The 17459-nt window shown below is 39.2% G+C and overlaps 1 protein-coding gene and 1 long non-coding RNA gene across 2 annotated transcripts in view; both read left to right on the top strand.

Annotated features, from left to right (window-relative positions):
* BPNT2 (3'(2'), 5'-bisphosphate nucleotidase 2) overlaps nucleotides 1-7374 on the top strand; it is a 36331-nt gene extending 28957 nt beyond the window's left edge. The window contains exon 5 of the mRNA XM_019798679.2: nucleotides 1331-7374. Coding sequence (XP_019654238.2) covers nucleotides 1331-1602 — 272 coding nt within the window. The 3' untranslated portion in view covers nucleotides 1603-7374. The remainder of the gene's footprint in view (nucleotides 1-1330) is intronic.
* A 3560-nt stretch (nucleotides 7375-10934) lies between these two features.
* On the top strand, nucleotides 10935-17211 carry LOC117803743. Its single transcript, XR_004627785.1, has 3 exons — nucleotides 10935-11685; nucleotides 16663-16734; nucleotides 17074-17211. It is a non-coding gene; the product is annotated as an uncharacterized LOC117803743 (long non-coding RNA).
* The last annotated feature ends 248 nt before the right edge of the window (nucleotides 17212-17459 follow it).

Genomic DNA, 17459 nt, shown 5'->3' with positions numbered 1-17459 from the left:
AAATGTTACTAGGATGGCTAATCCCTGGGTACTTTCAACACCTCTGAGCTCTTCAGCTTGCATGTCTGGATGAGCCAGAGTCTGGTAGCCACCCAGATTACTGAATATTCTGCACTATTTTATTACCTATGTTGATGATCAGGGGTCAGCTTACTTTTTCTGAAAGGCCAGATAGTAAATATTTTTGGCTTTATGAGCCACGTGTCGACTCTCTTGCCCACTATTCTTGGATTTTTGTTTTGTCACCACCCTTTAAAAATACAGGAAACCATTCATAGCTTGAGGCTTGTACAAAAACAGTGCATGGCCTGGATTTGGCTCACAGGCCATTTGCCCACTCTTGTTTTGAGTGCTATTTAATATGACAGAGTGTTTTTTAATTCAAATAAATAACAAATTATGGTCAGAAACGTGTGTTTGAAGCCCTTTTCACCACAGTAATAAAGGGAGAAGTAATGCTTATTAACTTTTAAGCCCAAGAGTTTTAATTTAGTGATTATATATATGTACCTTACTTAATATGACTTTATTATTTTCCTATAAGCCCTCTGTTAGTGTTGGTTAGGAAAGGTAATGTTCAGAAAACCCAGTATGAATCTGGATAAACCAGATTCTAGACCTGGTTTCTTCCGTTTGTTTTATTTTATTATTTTTTTTAAAAGTCTGCCTCATTACAAAAAAGGCTTAAGTTTTTGTTATTTTGTCTTCTTTCAAATCCAGTGTTCCTAGATATTCATGAAACCCGTGGAGGTATTTAGCTTTAGTATAGTATTCCATAGGAAATGAGACACAGTGAATGTATCATTTCATAGAAAACAACCACAAAGTAGATTTAAATTTAAAAGATTATAGAAGTATATTTGGTTATACTTGAGAATCTCCTCATAATTTCCTTTACAGTATATTTTTTTTGCTCATTTGGGTTTAATGTCTGCATTGTTAACATTCTTGAAAAAAGAACAAAACTATTTTTTTTTTTAAAGATTTTATTTATTTATTCGACAGAGATAGAGACAGCCAGTGAGAGAGGGAACACCAAGCAGGGGGAGTGGGAGAGGAAGAAGCAGGCTCATAGCAGAGGAGCCTGATGTGGCTCGATCCCATAACGCCGGGATCACGCCCTGAGCCGAAGGCAGACGCTTAACCGCTGTGCCACCCAGGCGCCCCAACAAAACTATTTTTAAATAGTTTTAGATTGCGCAGTTGCAAAGACAGTATAGAGAACTCCTGCCTATCCTGTGCTGTTATTTTTCACAATGTAGCCTTAAAAAGTAAGCTACTTTCTTTAAATCTTTTGAATAGTAACCTAAGTTCTATGTTTATCTTTTAGGTTATAAAGTTTTAGCACTCTTGGATGTGCCTGATAAGAGTCAAGAAAAAGCTGATCTATATATCCATGTGACATACATCAAAAAATGGGATATATGTGCCGGCAATGCCATCTTAAAAGCCCTTGGGGGGCATATGACTACCCTGAATGGTGAAGAAATCAGTTACACTGGTTCCGACGGCATTGAAGGAGGGCTCCTTGCTAGCATCAGAATGAACCACCAAGCTCTGGTCAGAAAACTCCCAGATCTAGAGAAGACAGGACATAAATAAGCAGAGGTGATCACAGGTCACAGCTCTTCCTGAGAACAGTCAGTCCGAAACGCTGGGGGCTTCAAAGCAGCGGTGGAGACTCTGTGTGGTTACGGCCATCCGAACTTTTTAAAGTATTTATGAAGCATCAGAGTCTTATTTTCCCTGTAATAGGATGCAAGATCAGGGAAAGTGGGTTGCTTCGTGTCTCAAGTATTGTCTTTATTTTTGAGACTATTTTCGTACGGTTGTCCTACACAAGGCTCATATATATATATATATATATATACATATATACATATATATACACACACATATATATGTATATATGTATATATTTGTGAATTAAAATCTATAGCTGAGTCTACATTGTTGAGTCACCATTTTCACACAACATCATGAATCTTCACTATTTGTTAGTACTTTCATACAGAATTGGGCTGAAGAAAGGATTGATTTTGTGTAGATTTAATACGACTTTACAATTGTATTTCATTGAAAATAAAGTACTTGGGGGTTTTTACCCCTAATGCAGATGGAAAGCACAAGAAGCCACACATTCATTAATATGCAACAAATGCTCTATTTATCTGGTGTTACTGAATATTTCTTATGGATTAAAATAGAAAAAGCTTAAATTGTTTTTTTTTCTTTGAAATTTTAATAACAAATTCACCAGCTAGTTGAGAATATAGCTATATGATGATTGCGTTGTAATTGTAGTTTCTGTGTGTGTGTTTTCGTTTGTCTTTTGTTTTGGTACAGAAAAGTGTATTTGTACCCATGGGTTCAACCTTTCTGCCATCTTACTGTTGATTTTCATTTGCTCTGTGGACAATGCATGGTCCCATCCTTTCCCTCCTGACCAACATTTAGTCTTTAACACGTAAGGTTTGGTTTAAGGTTTCAGGGTTAGCACTAGGATTTTGGTACATTTTCTCCTTAGGGATAAATTATGCACTATAAGAATATAAATTATTCTGTTAATTGAGTCATTTGATATTACACAAATGGAGCTAGCTTTTGTTATTTTCAGAAGTTTTGTTTTAGTACTTTTTAAAAACTTTGCCAGGTTTGTATGTAGAGATTCTCTCCTTATCAAGAATGATTTATGGTTACTTTTACCATTAATAAATGGATCTAACCTAATCTCAAAGTAGTAACTTTTAAGATACTTTAAAGTTTCCATCAGACTGAAACAACAAAGGTTAATCTTACTTTTTGGTTAATTTTTGTTTTAATTCAGTAGACAGAATCTGATTGGAAGAAAGGTGGTGGCATTTTCACCGTGTCACTGTAATTAGAACCTTGCTTTGTGACTTTCATTGGGATGTTGAATTTCTCTCAGTGTGTTATCTGGAAACTTCGTGTAAACAATACCGTTCTTTCATGTGACTTTGATGTCCTTGTATTTTATTACATACTGGTTAGAGGGGGAGGGGATTGTTCATTGTTTTCTTCTTTTCTTTCTTTAAAACGACTTTCCATTTCTTTTCTTATCTTGGAGGTAAAATTGACCAAAGAATGGACATCCTCACCTGGTGGAAGGTGCATACGACTTGAGGTCTGCGTTTTTCATGGGCCTTTCATTTCTCTTCAGGGAATTGAATCTAGTACAAAGCACATGTTTCCACCCAGTCTCTAGCAACTGGTCACAAACCTGATAGAGTAGTGGGCCTCAATAGGTAGGATTTGGTTCAGTGAAAATTCATACAAAGTTTTGGTATTTGGAACACTTGATATTTAAACAGGACTTAGGGATTCAGGACAAGATATTGGAGGAGACCTCATCTTTTTACTTTTCAATGAAACGAGAATACTTTTTTCCTCAGGAGAGATGGCAGAGGCATATACTGTTTCCAGAGTCCGTGGTATAAGTATTTATTTTAATTGTAATGTGTCAAACATGGGGCAAGAAGACTGGTGTATTAAGAAATGGCATTTAATTGGAAGGTTTTTTTTCAGTATTACACGGAAACTTTCTAATTTAATGGAAATGAAACTAGATCATACTAGCAAGCATGATTGCTGTGGTTTTATTTTTAATTCCATTAATCTGCATGTAGATAATGACTGTGAAGGGCTTGTGTTGTGTGCAAAAATTAAGATATTGGCTGACAGTTAAATGCATTATTTTTATAATTTGTTGGATATTGTCTAGTTACTAATGGTTTTTAAGTGCTTTTATAGAAAATTCATTTTTAATTTTTTTGTTTCTAAAAGTCAATATACATTACAGAACTAATATAAGTACAAAGGACAGTATTTATATTTATTTATGTGAGACATTGTGCCAGAACATACCAGTAAAACACCATGAATAAATAAAGGCATGTACTATCTCCCAGAATTACGTAAATAAAATTACTTCTAAAGTGTAGCAAAATAACTAGAGTTGAACTTTTAGCGAGCCTCACCTCCCCAACTCCTGGTCTTCCCTTTCCATTTTCTTTGCCCTTATTTAGAACACAATGTTCCCTCAAACTTTTGGGTTTTACACATCACATTTAGTGAAAGTAGTGGCATCAGTAACTTCCGTTTAGCTGTCCCCTTGCTCTGCCCTTCATCTCTACCTCATTCCCTGGCCCCCCAGCCCGCTGATGTTCTTCTATACCTGCCTCTCTTTCTGGACCAGCACTCTCCCCCAAAGCTTAATCCCTGAATTCTCTGCTAGACCTACTTCTCTCAAGAATGACTGCTGAAATCTTACGGTAGAACTGAGTTAAGTTCCTGGTCAGGGAGGTGAAGCCGGGCAAGAGTTCTGGTTGACCATTGTTTCTCAAAGACCGTTCTCAAAAGGTAAAGGGAAATCACCTTCAAAACCACAATGATTTATACAGTCAAGTCTAATCCAGTGCTTCTGTCTTTACAAAGCATTTCTTCAGATCCTTTCTTCACAGAATGAAAACGCAGAAAATACAAGAATTAGGTATATAAGCCTGCTCAAGAAAACTTGCTTTTTCTGTTAGCTTTCATACTTACGTCCCTATTTCAGTTGAGATTACAAAGGGCCTACAAGATGAATCATATTTGTCTGGTACTCAATTGTCCTCTTTCCTCTAATTTTGGTGTTTTTTTCTTTATTTTAAATCAAAATTCAAATGAATTGTTTATGGCTGTATGATGAAGCTAACAAGTGTTTTGGTTCATGTGTTTTAAGTAACAATTGTGCAAATTCTGTTTGCTGGGTGCTCCCTTTGAATATTGTGTAAAATGGGTGAGAGGAAGTAGGGAAGGGGCACTGGCTAAGAGGGTGGGAAGGAGGAAAGCTCCAGGGAAGGGTAGCAGAGGGAGGATGCAGAGCAAACATCTGCCTTGAGCCCTAGGATCAGAACTCTGCCCTTTTCCCAGATGTTTAAAAATTGGATCTCGGGCTTCAAAGGTGACAACCATCTCTGATAGCAAAGCATAAGTAAAGAAAGCTGGGGTGCCACCACCCCCTGTTCTCAAAAGAGAAAATACCAGCTTGCTTCTCCTTGATAACACCTTGAAAATGGCCTTATGGAGACAATCTTTGGCAGGTTAAAAATAGAAACTACTTGGGTTATTCTAGCCGCAACTGTTTATCTTGGCTATGTGTTGACTGGTCCTGGATAGAAACTGATTTTTCATTTTTGATCTCGGTTGAATTTGTGGTATATGCCTACAAAAAGTTTGTCTTGTAACTGTTGTATAAAATAAACCTAATCTATGGTTTCATTTTTATCCTAAAAAAAAGTTGTGCCTTAACAATAGGGCATTGTATGTTAATAAGGGAAAATAAAATCTTTTTTAATAGATGGGGAAAATAGGAACTTTTTGCCATTAAAATTTAAGTTCTTTTAACATTTTTAATATTAGAGTTGGGGAAATTCATTAAAGTTAAATACAATTGATATAAACTTATTTTTGCATAGCCTAGCATTTACAACTAAAGTACATTTTTATAAGAACTGGCATCTTGATGTATATAGGTCTGAAATGATATTTCATCCTTTGGTTTTTAATTTGAATTAATACAAGACAGGATAGGGTACATTTTAAAAATTTTTTTCTTTTAAATCATTTTAGTGTGCTGTTGTATCTGTTCTAGTCCTCTGAGTTGCTTCGGTTTCCAAAAATAGCTATTCATGGTACCATATCAATAATTTATTAATGCTAAAAAATACTGTGTGTAATGTAATTTAACAAACCAGAGCAGTTCCTGGATTGAAGAGGGGAGGGAGGGGATTGGGAGTTCAGATTAGCAGCTACTAAGAGGGCAAGAAGAATTGAACTTTGTATATCAAAAGAAGGTTTTGGTTTTATGAGGTGCTGTTTATGTAAGTTGTTTATTTCTATTTATCAAAGCCTGGCAGGTATTAGCATTCCAATTTACTGTTGGTTTCTGTTTTTAAAAGTTATTTTTAAAGTTGGATGGTGAATTAATTCTGTGGGAGAACAAGATTTATAAGTAGCTTTTTTTTTTTAGATAAAATAATATAAGCCAAACTTTTAGAAGTTAAGGCTGATGAATAATATTAAAGCAACGTTACATGTTTGTAAGTGTTCCCTAAAGTATTATAATTAAGGTAATTTGTGTAAATTACAAAAGCAGAAACTGTGATGTTTAATTAGTAGTATTGTTCCGTTAAAATTCCTCTTGAGAAATGTTCTACACATAGTAAGTTATTATTCAGGAAAGACTTGCTCATCCTGTATTTTTTTAAATAGGAAATACAGCATGCCAAGTCATCATTAGATCAGTTAGCCTAGAAAGACTTAATCTCTCTCCCCAAATTATCTCTTCTAAGCTCTCTTGATCATTTATGCTGGGTTGAGGAGTTAACATTTAAGGACTTTAATTCATGTGTAAAAATACGACTTCCAGTTTCCCTGTAGCATTACATCCTCCACTGTCAGGAGCCAAAACTAGTCTTAAACATAACAAGAGAGACCGTGTTCTGCCATGATGAACTGTGGTGCTCCCGATGGATTTTCCCCCACTTGATGATGTTACTTAAGCTACTAGATGTATATAGACACGGGGTTGAGTTTACACTAAACTATGAAATGGTGTTTCCGGTTCATGTCCCTGCCTCTTCAAACTTTGTTTTTTTAATAGACCTCACTTCCTGTTGATCTCTTTCTTGTAATGGGCTAACATTGATGAGAGGAATTCAAATAAAAATAAATACCTTTGAATACTCCTGCCCCATTCACACATTAAAAGCTGTAGAGGAGATAGTCCATTTCCTGTTGCCAAGCCATGTTTAGACACCAGACTTCTCTCTGGGCATGCTATATCCTGCCTCCCTTACTCATAGCACCAAATTTAAGGGGGTCCTGACTTTAACCTCCACTGAGAAGTAAACTCTCCTCCATGTTTTTAGAGCAGTTATTTTGTACCTCACCTCCAGCACTCATTTTTATATGTGCTGTTGTAAACTTCTTAAGGACAGGGATTGTGTCTTGGTGATTTTTGTATTTCCACCTCAACCCCAGCAGCTAGCCCAGTGTCTTGAATAAATTAGGTGCTTAATGTATGTTGAACTAAATTGAATAAAGGAGTACTATTAGCATAAGCGTTTTTCATGCCTCGGTTGTGTAAGCTGATTGTTTTATTGACTCTGCAAATATTTATAATTATCACCCCATGCACACTAAATTATTTTTAAAAGTTTTGTTTTCTTTCCTTTAGATCCTACCCCTGGACATTTAGCTCTAGAAAATGTGATTGCTTCCAATGAAATAACTATCCCAAACTCTCTGCCCCTGGATATACTTTGCCAAACTAAAATTTGAATTTTCTGAATAAATTGGTCATGTCGGAAAGAGATGGTGTGCTGCATCTGCTTTTCCCCCACTCTTTTTCTTTCTTTTTTGAACTAGGGTAACATACACATACATGAATTCGCCATTTTAACCATGTGTAAGTGCACAATTCAGTGGCATTAAATACATTCACAATGTTGTACAGCCGTTACCACCATGCTTTTGAAGAACCCAGACACAAACTCTACCCATTGAGTCCCTCTCCATACCCGCTTCACCTCAGCGCCTGGAACTATTCTGCTTTCTCTCTGAAAATGCATCTGCTTTTGAACAAATTTTCTGAGATTCTCTCACCATGTACAGAAAAGGCATCTGAGAAGGAGTGTACAAGGCAAACAGTCATTACAAAATTACATCTTTCATTCTTTATTAGATTTGTTTAAGATGGAGGGAGGATAGAAAAAGAGCAAAAGAAGCAAAGACAAGGACAAATTTATAGAAAGCTAGTAATATGGTGAGAAAGAGCTCAAGGCTTTGCTTTTCCTCAAGTCTTACACATGATAAAAAGACATCATCAGCCCCACATTGTGAATTTGATCATTTCATATCCTTGACTGCTGCATCAGCAGATGTATATTATTTCTTTTTTTTTAAAGATTTTATTTATTTATTTGACAGAGATAGAGACAGCCAGCGAGAGAGGGAGGGAACACAAGCAGGGGGAGTGGGAGAGGAAGAAGCAGGCTCATAGCAGAGGAGCCTGATGCGGGGCTCGATCCCACAATGCCGGGATCACGCCCTGAGCCGAAGGCAGACGCTCAACCGCTATGCCACCCAGGCGCCCCATAAATAAATCTTTAAAAAAAAAATTGTTTCTAAAATCGGAGTATTTTGAAAGCACAGAAACTTTACTTTGAAGTATAGTTGACACAATATTACATTAGTTTCAGGTGTCCAACCCTGATTCTACAACCCTATGTATTGTGTTATGCTCTCCACAAGGGTAGCTACAGTCTACTGTCACCATGTGCTATTATCATACCAGTGACTACATTCTCTATGCTCTACCTTTGGGATGGGTCTGTTTCTGCTTTTTGTTTGTTCATTTGTTTTTTTTATATCACCTATAAGTAAAATCATATGGTATTTGTCTTTCACTGTCTGACTTAGCATAATACCCTCTAGACCCATCCATGTTGTCACAAATGGCAAGATCTCATTCTTTTTTACGGCTGAGTAATATTCCATGGTATATATACACCACATCTTCTTTATCCCTTCATCTATCAATGCACACTTGCATTACTTCCATCTTGCCTATTGTAAATAATCCTGCAGTAACACAGGGCTTCATATACCTTTTCGAATTAGTGTGTTCTTTTTCTTTGGGTAAATACCCAGTAGTGAAATTACTGGCTTATGTGTATTTCTAATTTTTTTAAAAAATTAAGTTTTCATTTATTTGAGAGAGAGAAAGAGCACAAGCAGAGGGAAGAAGAGGCAGAGGGAGAGGGAGAAGCAGATTCCCCACTGAACAGAGAGCCCCATGCAGGGCTCAAGCCCAGAACCCTGAGATCATGACCTGAACTGAAGGCAGATGCTTAACCAACTGAGCCACACAGGCACCCCCGTGGTATTTCTATTTTTAAATTTCTGAGGACTCTTCTTGCTTTTTCCACAATTGGTGCACCAATTTGCATTCCCACCAACAGTGCATGAGGGTTCCTTTTTCTCCATAGCTTCACAAACAGCTTGTTACTTCTTGTCCTTTTGATAGTAGCCATTCTGACAGGTATAAAGTGATATCTCATTGTTTTGATGTGCATTTCCCTGATCATTAGTGATGTTGAGCAGCTTTTCATGTGTCTGTTGGCCATCTGTATGTCTTCTTTGTAACAATGTTTTTTCAGTTTCTGTGCCCATTTTTTTTTTTAAGAAACACTGAACATTAGAGCTGGAAGGATCCTTTTTTAATTTTAAATTCCAGTAGAGTTAACATACAGTATTATATCAGTTTCAGGTGTGCAGTGTAGTGATTCAACACTTCCATACATCACCCAGTGCTCATCACAAGTGCCCTCCTTAATTGCCATCACCTATTTCACCCATCTCCCACCCACCTCCCCTCTGGTAACCATCTGTTTGTTCTCTATAGTTAAAAGTCTGTTTCTTAGTTTGTGTCTTTTCTTTGTTCATTTGTCTTTTCTTAAATTCCACATATGAGTGAAATCACATGGTATTTGTCTTTCTCTGACCTATTTCGCTTAGAATTATACTCCTTAGCTCCATCCATGTCATTGCAAATGGCAAGATTTCATTCTTTTTTATAGCTGAGTAATATTCCATTGTAAATATATAGCTCTTCTTTATTCATTCATCTGCCGGTGGACACTTGGGCTGCTTGCGTAATTTGGCCATTGTAAATAATGCTGCTATAAACAAAGGGGTGCATGTATCCCTTTGAATTAGTGTTTTTGAGTTTTGGGGGTAAATACCCATAGTGCAATTACGGGATCATAGGGTAGTTCTACTTTTAACTTTTTGAGAAAGCTCCATACTGTTTTCCATAATGGCTACCCCAATTTGCATTCCTACTAACAGTTCAAGAGGATTCTTTTTTCTCCACATCCTCACCAACACTTATTTCTTGGGTTTTTGAATTTTCCATTCTGACATGTGTAAGGTGATATCTCATTGTAGTTTTGATTTGCGTTTCCCTCATGAGAAGTGATGTTGAGCATCTTTTCATGTGTCTGTTGGCCAAGTGGATGTCCTCTTTGGAGAAATGTCTGTGCATGTCTTCTGGCCATTTTTAATCAGATTATTTGTTTTTTAAGCATTGAGTTGTATAATTTCTTTATATATTTTAGATATTAACCCCTTATTGCATATGCCATTTGCAAATATCTTCTTCCATTCAGCAGGTTGCCTTTTTGTTTTGTTGGTTTCTTTCTTCGTGCGAAAGCTTTTTAGTTGGATGAAGTCCCAATAGATCATTTTTGCTTTTGTATCCCTTACCTGAGGAGACATACATAGAAAAATGTTATTAAAGCCAATGTCTGAGATATTACTGCCTATGTTTTCTTCTAGGAGTTGTACGATTTCAGGTCTCACATTTAGGTCTTTTGTCCATTCTGAGTTTGTTTTTATGTGTGGTGTAAGAAAGTAGTCCAGTTTCATTCTTTTGCATGTGGCTGTCTATAGTTTACCCAGCACCTTTTGTTGAAGAGACTGCTTTTTCCCCATTGTATGTTCTTGCCTCCTTTGTCGTAGATTAATTGACCATATAGTGTGGGTTTCTTTCTGGACTCTCTATACTGTTCCATTGATTTTGTTTCTGTTTTTGTGACAGCACCATACTGTTTTGATTATTATAGCTTTGTAGTGTATCTTGAAATCTGAGATTAGCACAGAAACATTTTTAAATGTTTTCTTTAATAACTTCAAGGATTATTTTCTTTCTCCCTTTTAACTCTTTCAGGTTTTTTTTTTTTTTTTAGATTTTATTTATTTGAGAGAGAGAGAGCACACAAGCAGGTGCAGGGGTAGAGGGAGAGGGAGAAGCAGACACCCCACTGAGCAAGAAGCCCGAAGCAGGGCTGGATCCCAGGACCCTGAGATCATGACCTGAGTTGAAGGCAGACACTTAACCAACTGAGCCACCCAGGTGCCCCTTTGTGAGGCTCTTATTAAGAATATCATTTCAGAGTTCCCAAAGTACTTCAACATAGATTCAACTTTTCCCAGAAGAGGGGTGACCCTGTGAGTGCCAAGTACCACCTGATATTTCAGAGATTATATATGGTTTTTTATTTTTTGCAATTTCTGAGAATTTTAACTTGTCTTGCTCAGTTTGGAGCTCAGACCATGGAGGGGGAAAAAAAAACAACAAAAAAACATGATTCACATTGAATTCACTGATGGAGTCCAGCACCTCACATGGTCTCCATTTACTCTCTAGAACTTCTATCCCTTCTTCCCAGCTAGTGCTGTTTACCAGCCAATCGTGCTTTGGGGATTAACATGAGAACATCAGGAAACGAAGGAGTCCATCTTGTTGGACAGAGAGCAGAGTGGTTTCTTTCCCAAACAAGATTTCTGATCATGAAACAAGATTTCCACAGCTCTGGCGGGAGTTCTTCCCAGATAAGTACTGGGTCAGATCTTATTTCACAGTAGGAATGCAAACAGCACATTTGTGAAAGTTTTTCTTTCTGTTTTCAGTGAATTTAGTTCTCTAGCTGGATTAAGATCTTTGGTTACATCAAATCTCCAGTTGGCAGAAGACCAGACCTAATTTTTCAAAGAGAACATTGTCATGGAAAATACTTTTAAAAGTGGATGTAATTTGCCTAAAGCAGCTGTTAGTAGGTAAGCAGCAGAGTGTCATGGGGCGGGAGGAAACGATCTTTCTCGAATACACTTTTTATTCTCTGGAGAAGTGATAAAACATTCCTCCGTGTGTCAAGCGGTTGTTTTGGACTGCAAGCCAAAGGTCCTGGAAACCTCAGCGAATTAAATATCTCAACAAAAGGAAACATTTAAAATTGTAAAGTATGTCAGACAACAAAATGATACTGCAACTAACAGTAAGAGCTGAATTTCCAGTAGTGATAGGTCACCCTCAGCCCTGGACCCCTGGAAAGTGACTGGGTAGATCTGCTAAACTTGTGACCCATGTTTCCTATGACAGTTGAGTTATCAAGCAGCGTGAGAGACAGGAGTTGGGAACCTCCGGGGCACCTGGGTGGCACAGCGGTTAAGCGTCTGCCTTCGGCTCAGGGCGTGATCCCAGCGTTATGGGATCGAGCCCCAACATCAGGCTTCTCTGCTATGAGCCTGCTTCTTCCTCTCCCACTCCCCCTGCTGTGTTCCCTCTCGCTGGCTGTCTCTATCTCTGTCGAATAAATAAATAAAATCTTTAAAAAAAAAAAAAAAAGGAGTTGGGAACCTCCAGAGACGAGAGGGTTGAGTAGGAAAGGTCACTGCTGGGACTCTGTCTGGTGCAGTGGCGCCTCCATTTGAACGCCCTTCTGTCTCTCCTTAGCTCTAAGGGTCTTGAGCAAGGCAATCAGATGTGAAGGAGCATAACAGCAGTACCACCCACAGGGGTGCTGTGAGATGAAATGAGACAAAATACAGAACAATCTGAGAATAGTTATGCAAGCCCTAAAGGATGCACACTCTCCCAGCTCAGCCCCCTGAGTTTTTTTCTGGTTGTCTGATTTGAAGGGTTCTGCTCCATGCTGTATTTATTTGGCAGGACTCTCTTGCTCTCCAGAAACAAAAACTAACTCAAATTAACCTAAGCAGAAAACGAATTATTGGCTCAAGTCTGAGAAAGACGAAGTCAGGGATGATAAGATGGACCGTTTCGATGATATGGTCATTTTTCTCCCTCATCTCTCTATCTGCTAGTGTGTTGTGCCCATCCACTCCTATAGAGTGTCTTGCTCCACAAATTGGGGAACGTGGCTGTCAGTGAGCCCAGATCCACATTATTCCAGCAGTCCCCACATGCATACAACAGTCTTCTATACTAACTTTATAGGAAAATCCTGGAACGGATGGTGGTGGGTTTGGTTGGGACACATGCCCTTGCCCGTCCTAAACCATCTGTCCAAGGGACAAGCCAGGGTCTGTTAAGAAAAGGAAGAAAGTTGGGGGCACCTGGGTGGCGCAGTCATTAAGCATCTGCCTTCAGCTCAGGACGTGATCCCAGCGTTCTGGGATCGAGCCCCGCATCAGGCTCCTCCGCTAGGAGCCTGCTTCTTCCTCTCCCACTCCCCCTGCTTGTGTTCCCTCTCTCGCTGGCTGTCTCTGTCACATAAATAAAATAAAATCTTTAAAAAAAAAAGAAAGAAAAGGAAGAAAGTTGGACAGAGGAAAAAGTGGCTACTAAAATCTAATCTAGGATTTATCTGTGGGGATGAGGTGAAGGAACTTCACTCATCAGCCAGTGCCCATCTGTGAAGAGCAGCTGACAACTGTTGGCCCCTCAGATTTCTCACTTGTTCTTTCTTAATTGGAGGCCCAAGTCTCAACAACACCTCAGCTCTGCCACAGCAGGCTGTGTCCTCCATTGCTTAAGGCTGTACAGGCCAATTCCTCAGTACCTTGTTCTTCTGTGAGGGATCGGCCTGGGGAGAGGCAAAAGATACACAGTTTGGCCTGCACCCCTGTGTTTATGCTCAGAATTTACATCCCTTTCAAGATCTCTGATCCTTCTTCTTCTGTAGATTTCCAGGAGTTGTGGTAAAAAGTCATTACTACCATGGTCTGAGTGGTTGTGTCCCCTGCTGGTATATAGAAACCTGGTAGAGATCAATGGACAAGGCAGAATGCAAGTGGGAAACTGTGAACACTGCAGGTTTGAGTGTGCTGAGTACTGGGTGCCCAGAGGCCAGAGTCCCTGTCTTTCGTGCTTATCCCTAGTGTTGGCATGAAGGGTTGGCCTCATTCTGGCAAAAGGAGAATGTGAGGTCCCAAGTTCTCTTGTGGGCTTTCAATATGGTGGATGAATTCAGATGAAGTCTTAGGAAATATGGAGGTTGTAAAAAAAAATGAAATACTCCAGATTTGTCAAATCTAATAATTCTTAATCTAACAGGCAAAGAGTAAGCATGAAAGAGTCCTGTGAAATGGGTAACAGACGAGGACAGGAATGCCCTGGAGTCAACATCAGCCCTCCTTTGGGAGAACTTGAGTCCATGGTGAAGCACTGTAGAAATAGAGATGATATTTCTGATAAGAGCCAACCACAAGAGTTAAGAGGGAACCAGAAAACCCTCCTTTAGGGGTTAAGACATTCAAAGATTCTGTGCTTTCAAAGCACTAACATTGAGAAGTGATTTTTTAAAAATGACTTACATCCTAAGAATTCTTTATTATAATGGGCAAATAAAAAGGCATTTTTTAAAAACTTGGTTATGGGGTGCCTGGGTGGCTCAGTCAGTTAAGTGGCTGCCTTCAGCTCAGGTCATGATCCCAGGGGCCTGGGATCAAGTCCCACATCGGGCTCCCTGCTCAGCGGGGAGCCTGCTTCTCCCTCTCCATCTGCCTGCCGCTCCCCCTGCTTGTTCTCTCTCTTTCTTTCTCTCTGTGTGTCAAATAAATAAATAAAATCTTTTAAAAAGTAAAAAATAATAATAAAAACTTGGTTATAAATTTGTTCATTTAATATTCTCGACTCCTGTGTTAGGAATTTCTGAGATTGTAAAAATTCCAGGGAGGTATTCCTTATCCTTAGAAATAAATATTTTGTTCAGTTCCATGAACTCAGTTGTTTTATGCCAACCTGAACGCACAGCCCTGAATAGTTGGAGTCTTTGCCCTGACTCTTCTGGTTACAGGGAATAAAATTACAACGGCATTAGTTTGCTTTAGATTGCCATGACAAAGTTCCACAGACTGGGTGTCTTCAACAACAGAAGTGCATTGTCTCACAGTCCTGAAAGCCAGAAGTCCAAAATCAATGTGTCCGCAGGGTTGGTCCCTCCTGAGAGGTGTGAAGGGAAGTCTGTTCCTTAGCTCTCCCCTAGTGTCTGGTGTTTGCCGGCCATCTTTGGCCTTCCTTAGCTTGTAGAACATCACTCTTCTGATCTCCACCTTCTTCTTCACATGGTGTTCTCCTTGTGTGTGCCCGAATTTCTTGCTTCTATAAGGACACCAGCCATGTTGGATTAGGGGCCACCCTGCTCTAAGATCACGTCATCATGACTAATTACATCTGCAAAGACCTTATTTCCAAATAAGGTCAACATTATGAGATATTAGGAATTGTGGTGGGGAGGCAATGAACCTCATAATAATAACCTAGAAAGAACTAGGATAAGGGTAAAAATGAGATAGAGGTTATGTAGAAGGAGTCTAAAACCATGGGAGTATCATTTCTAGTGCCAGAAAAAGTTTTCCATGATGTTAATCCTTTATGAGGTTTTTGTTTGTTTTTTAAGGAATTAAAAGTATTTCAAAGCATCTGACATATTTGGCTTTTGAAAAGTTTAAGCTTCAATTAGTGTTTAAATGTTTGAGATACTCAATTTATTAAATTTGTAGACCTTGGTGTATTTTTTTTATGTAAGTAGTATGAGCATATTAGATGAATATTTAATCTAAAATGAGAAATCGAATATTAGAAAAATAGTAGTGAGCTTTCCTCTCCAGGAAAGAGAGTCGAGCAGATACTCAGGAATCTTTTAGTAGGAGGCTGCAGCAAAGAATCTCACATGGGGTATTCTGAAACTCACAAATGTCTGCCCTTTCCCCAGCCTCTCAGTAAAGACAAGGGACAGGCTGCAGAATGCCACGGCTTAGACTGAGCGTGGCAGAAGCTGGGTCTGGGAGGTGGATTGTGAAGGACTTTGAATGCTTAGCTAAGACAGATTTTCAAATATCTTGTAGAAGATACCTTTGTGTGAAAATAATATCTTACATGTAAAGTTAGTCTATAAAAGGGATTGCAGCCAACATTCTCCATTGTCACCGGAGCAGTGTTTTGTTGAATTTTGTCTTTGTATCACTCGCCTCAGCATCACCTAGAGATGCTTGAAGTCGTCGATTCATGGGCCTGCGGTACACTTCCTGATTCCATGGTTTAGCCTCGGGGCCTAGGAATCTGCATTTGAACACACAACCAAGGATTTTTCATACATGCACTGAAGTTTAAGAGTTGCTTCTTTCTTTAGCTTAATGTATGTTCTGGCACAAATTTGGCTTACTCCATGTTAAACTAAGAGTTTGGGTTCAAATCCTACTTGGTGTACTTCATAGTTCCTTGATCTGGGCACAGTACCAGTATGTACCCCGGTTTCACTACCTCAAACGTTGTTGCAAGTCTCCCACTGAACAATACACGTTAAGCCGTCAGCACAGAGCTCTGCAATGCTGAACGCTCACTAGGTATTTATCACTGTTAATTCCACCATCATCCTTATCAGGACCACACCTGTTCTTAATGATGACCTCTACTGCATTGAGTTGGGTGGGATAGTTCAGAAGTCATCATCACCACTAAATAAACAAATTCCTGCTTCTAGTCCCCCTGGAAGTTTCCACACTGGCCCTGGGAGACTGATGGCCCTGGGAGACTGATGCCTACCCAAAGGTCCCTTTTTAGTCTGGGGCTCACATTCTATCCATGGATGTTTTCTCCCACCACCCTCTTTCCCAGTTGGTGGGTCTTGGTTGTTCTAGTTGTTCTAGCCCAGTGGTTCTCACCCATTAAAGTCCATGTGAATCACCTGGGAATCTCTCGAAAGTGCAGACTCTGGATCCGTGGGGTCTGGGGTGGGTGGAGAGGCCGCATTTCCAAAATGCTCCCAGGGGACCACTGTACTATCCATACAGGAAGCACACCCAAGAGACGTGAGGCTCAAGAAAATGGTGTATCTCTGTGTGGTTCTCCCTGGATCCCCCACAGTAAGTATTGCTCCTGCTACAGAGCCTGTATCTTAGGTTACATCACCCAAGAGACCTTGCTGCCGGCCCGCAGCTCCAGGGGCTCCAGAGAGAAATTCCCGAAGCGCGTGGTACTGTCCCAATTCCCAGGGCATCTCAACTTCGATTTTCTGCATGCCATATATGTCATTTTCTGATGAATATGAACCTGGCTTTATTTATATAGATATTATTATTGTTATTATTTTACAAAGTAGAGGATCTGGAGAGCTGTATGAACTTATTGGCTTCCCCCACCCCCGACTGTCGCATGAGCTAAAAAGATACCTTAAATAACATTCTCCATCTTTACAATTATAGAGGGCTACTGGCTGACTTTCAAAATCGAGAAGAAAAGCAAGAAGGAAATTCCTCTAAGGATATTATGAAATCGCTCTTGGCTTCTTTTGTTCAAAAAAGGAAATCGTGATAGGGGTAATTTAAAATAAAAATAAATAAAGCTCCTGACAGCGCCTGCTTCCTCCTTTTGTCTTGGCACTCAGACTGCTTTCTAGAGAGTGAAATATCAAGCTCTACCACACAGGGGAAGCAAAGTATCACTCTTTCTACACCAACGAGCAAAAAAAGCCCTGTTTCCAGTCTGGGTCTGAATTTCAAAATCTTGAAGTCAGAATTGAAAACAACAGAAATTATCTCACTAGTCATAACCCTCTGGGCTGGTTGAGCTCCCCAGGTATAACTTTCTA

Source organism: Ailuropoda melanoleuca, chromosome 9 (assembly GCF_002007445.2).
Source record: "Ailuropoda melanoleuca isolate Jingjing chromosome 9, ASM200744v2, whole genome shotgun sequence".
In the NCBI taxonomy this organism is placed as follows: Eukaryota; Metazoa; Chordata; class Mammalia; order Carnivora; family Ursidae; genus Ailuropoda; species Ailuropoda melanoleuca.
Note: the sequence above shows the minus strand (reverse complement) of the source record. Positions and strands in the feature narration are given on the sequence as shown.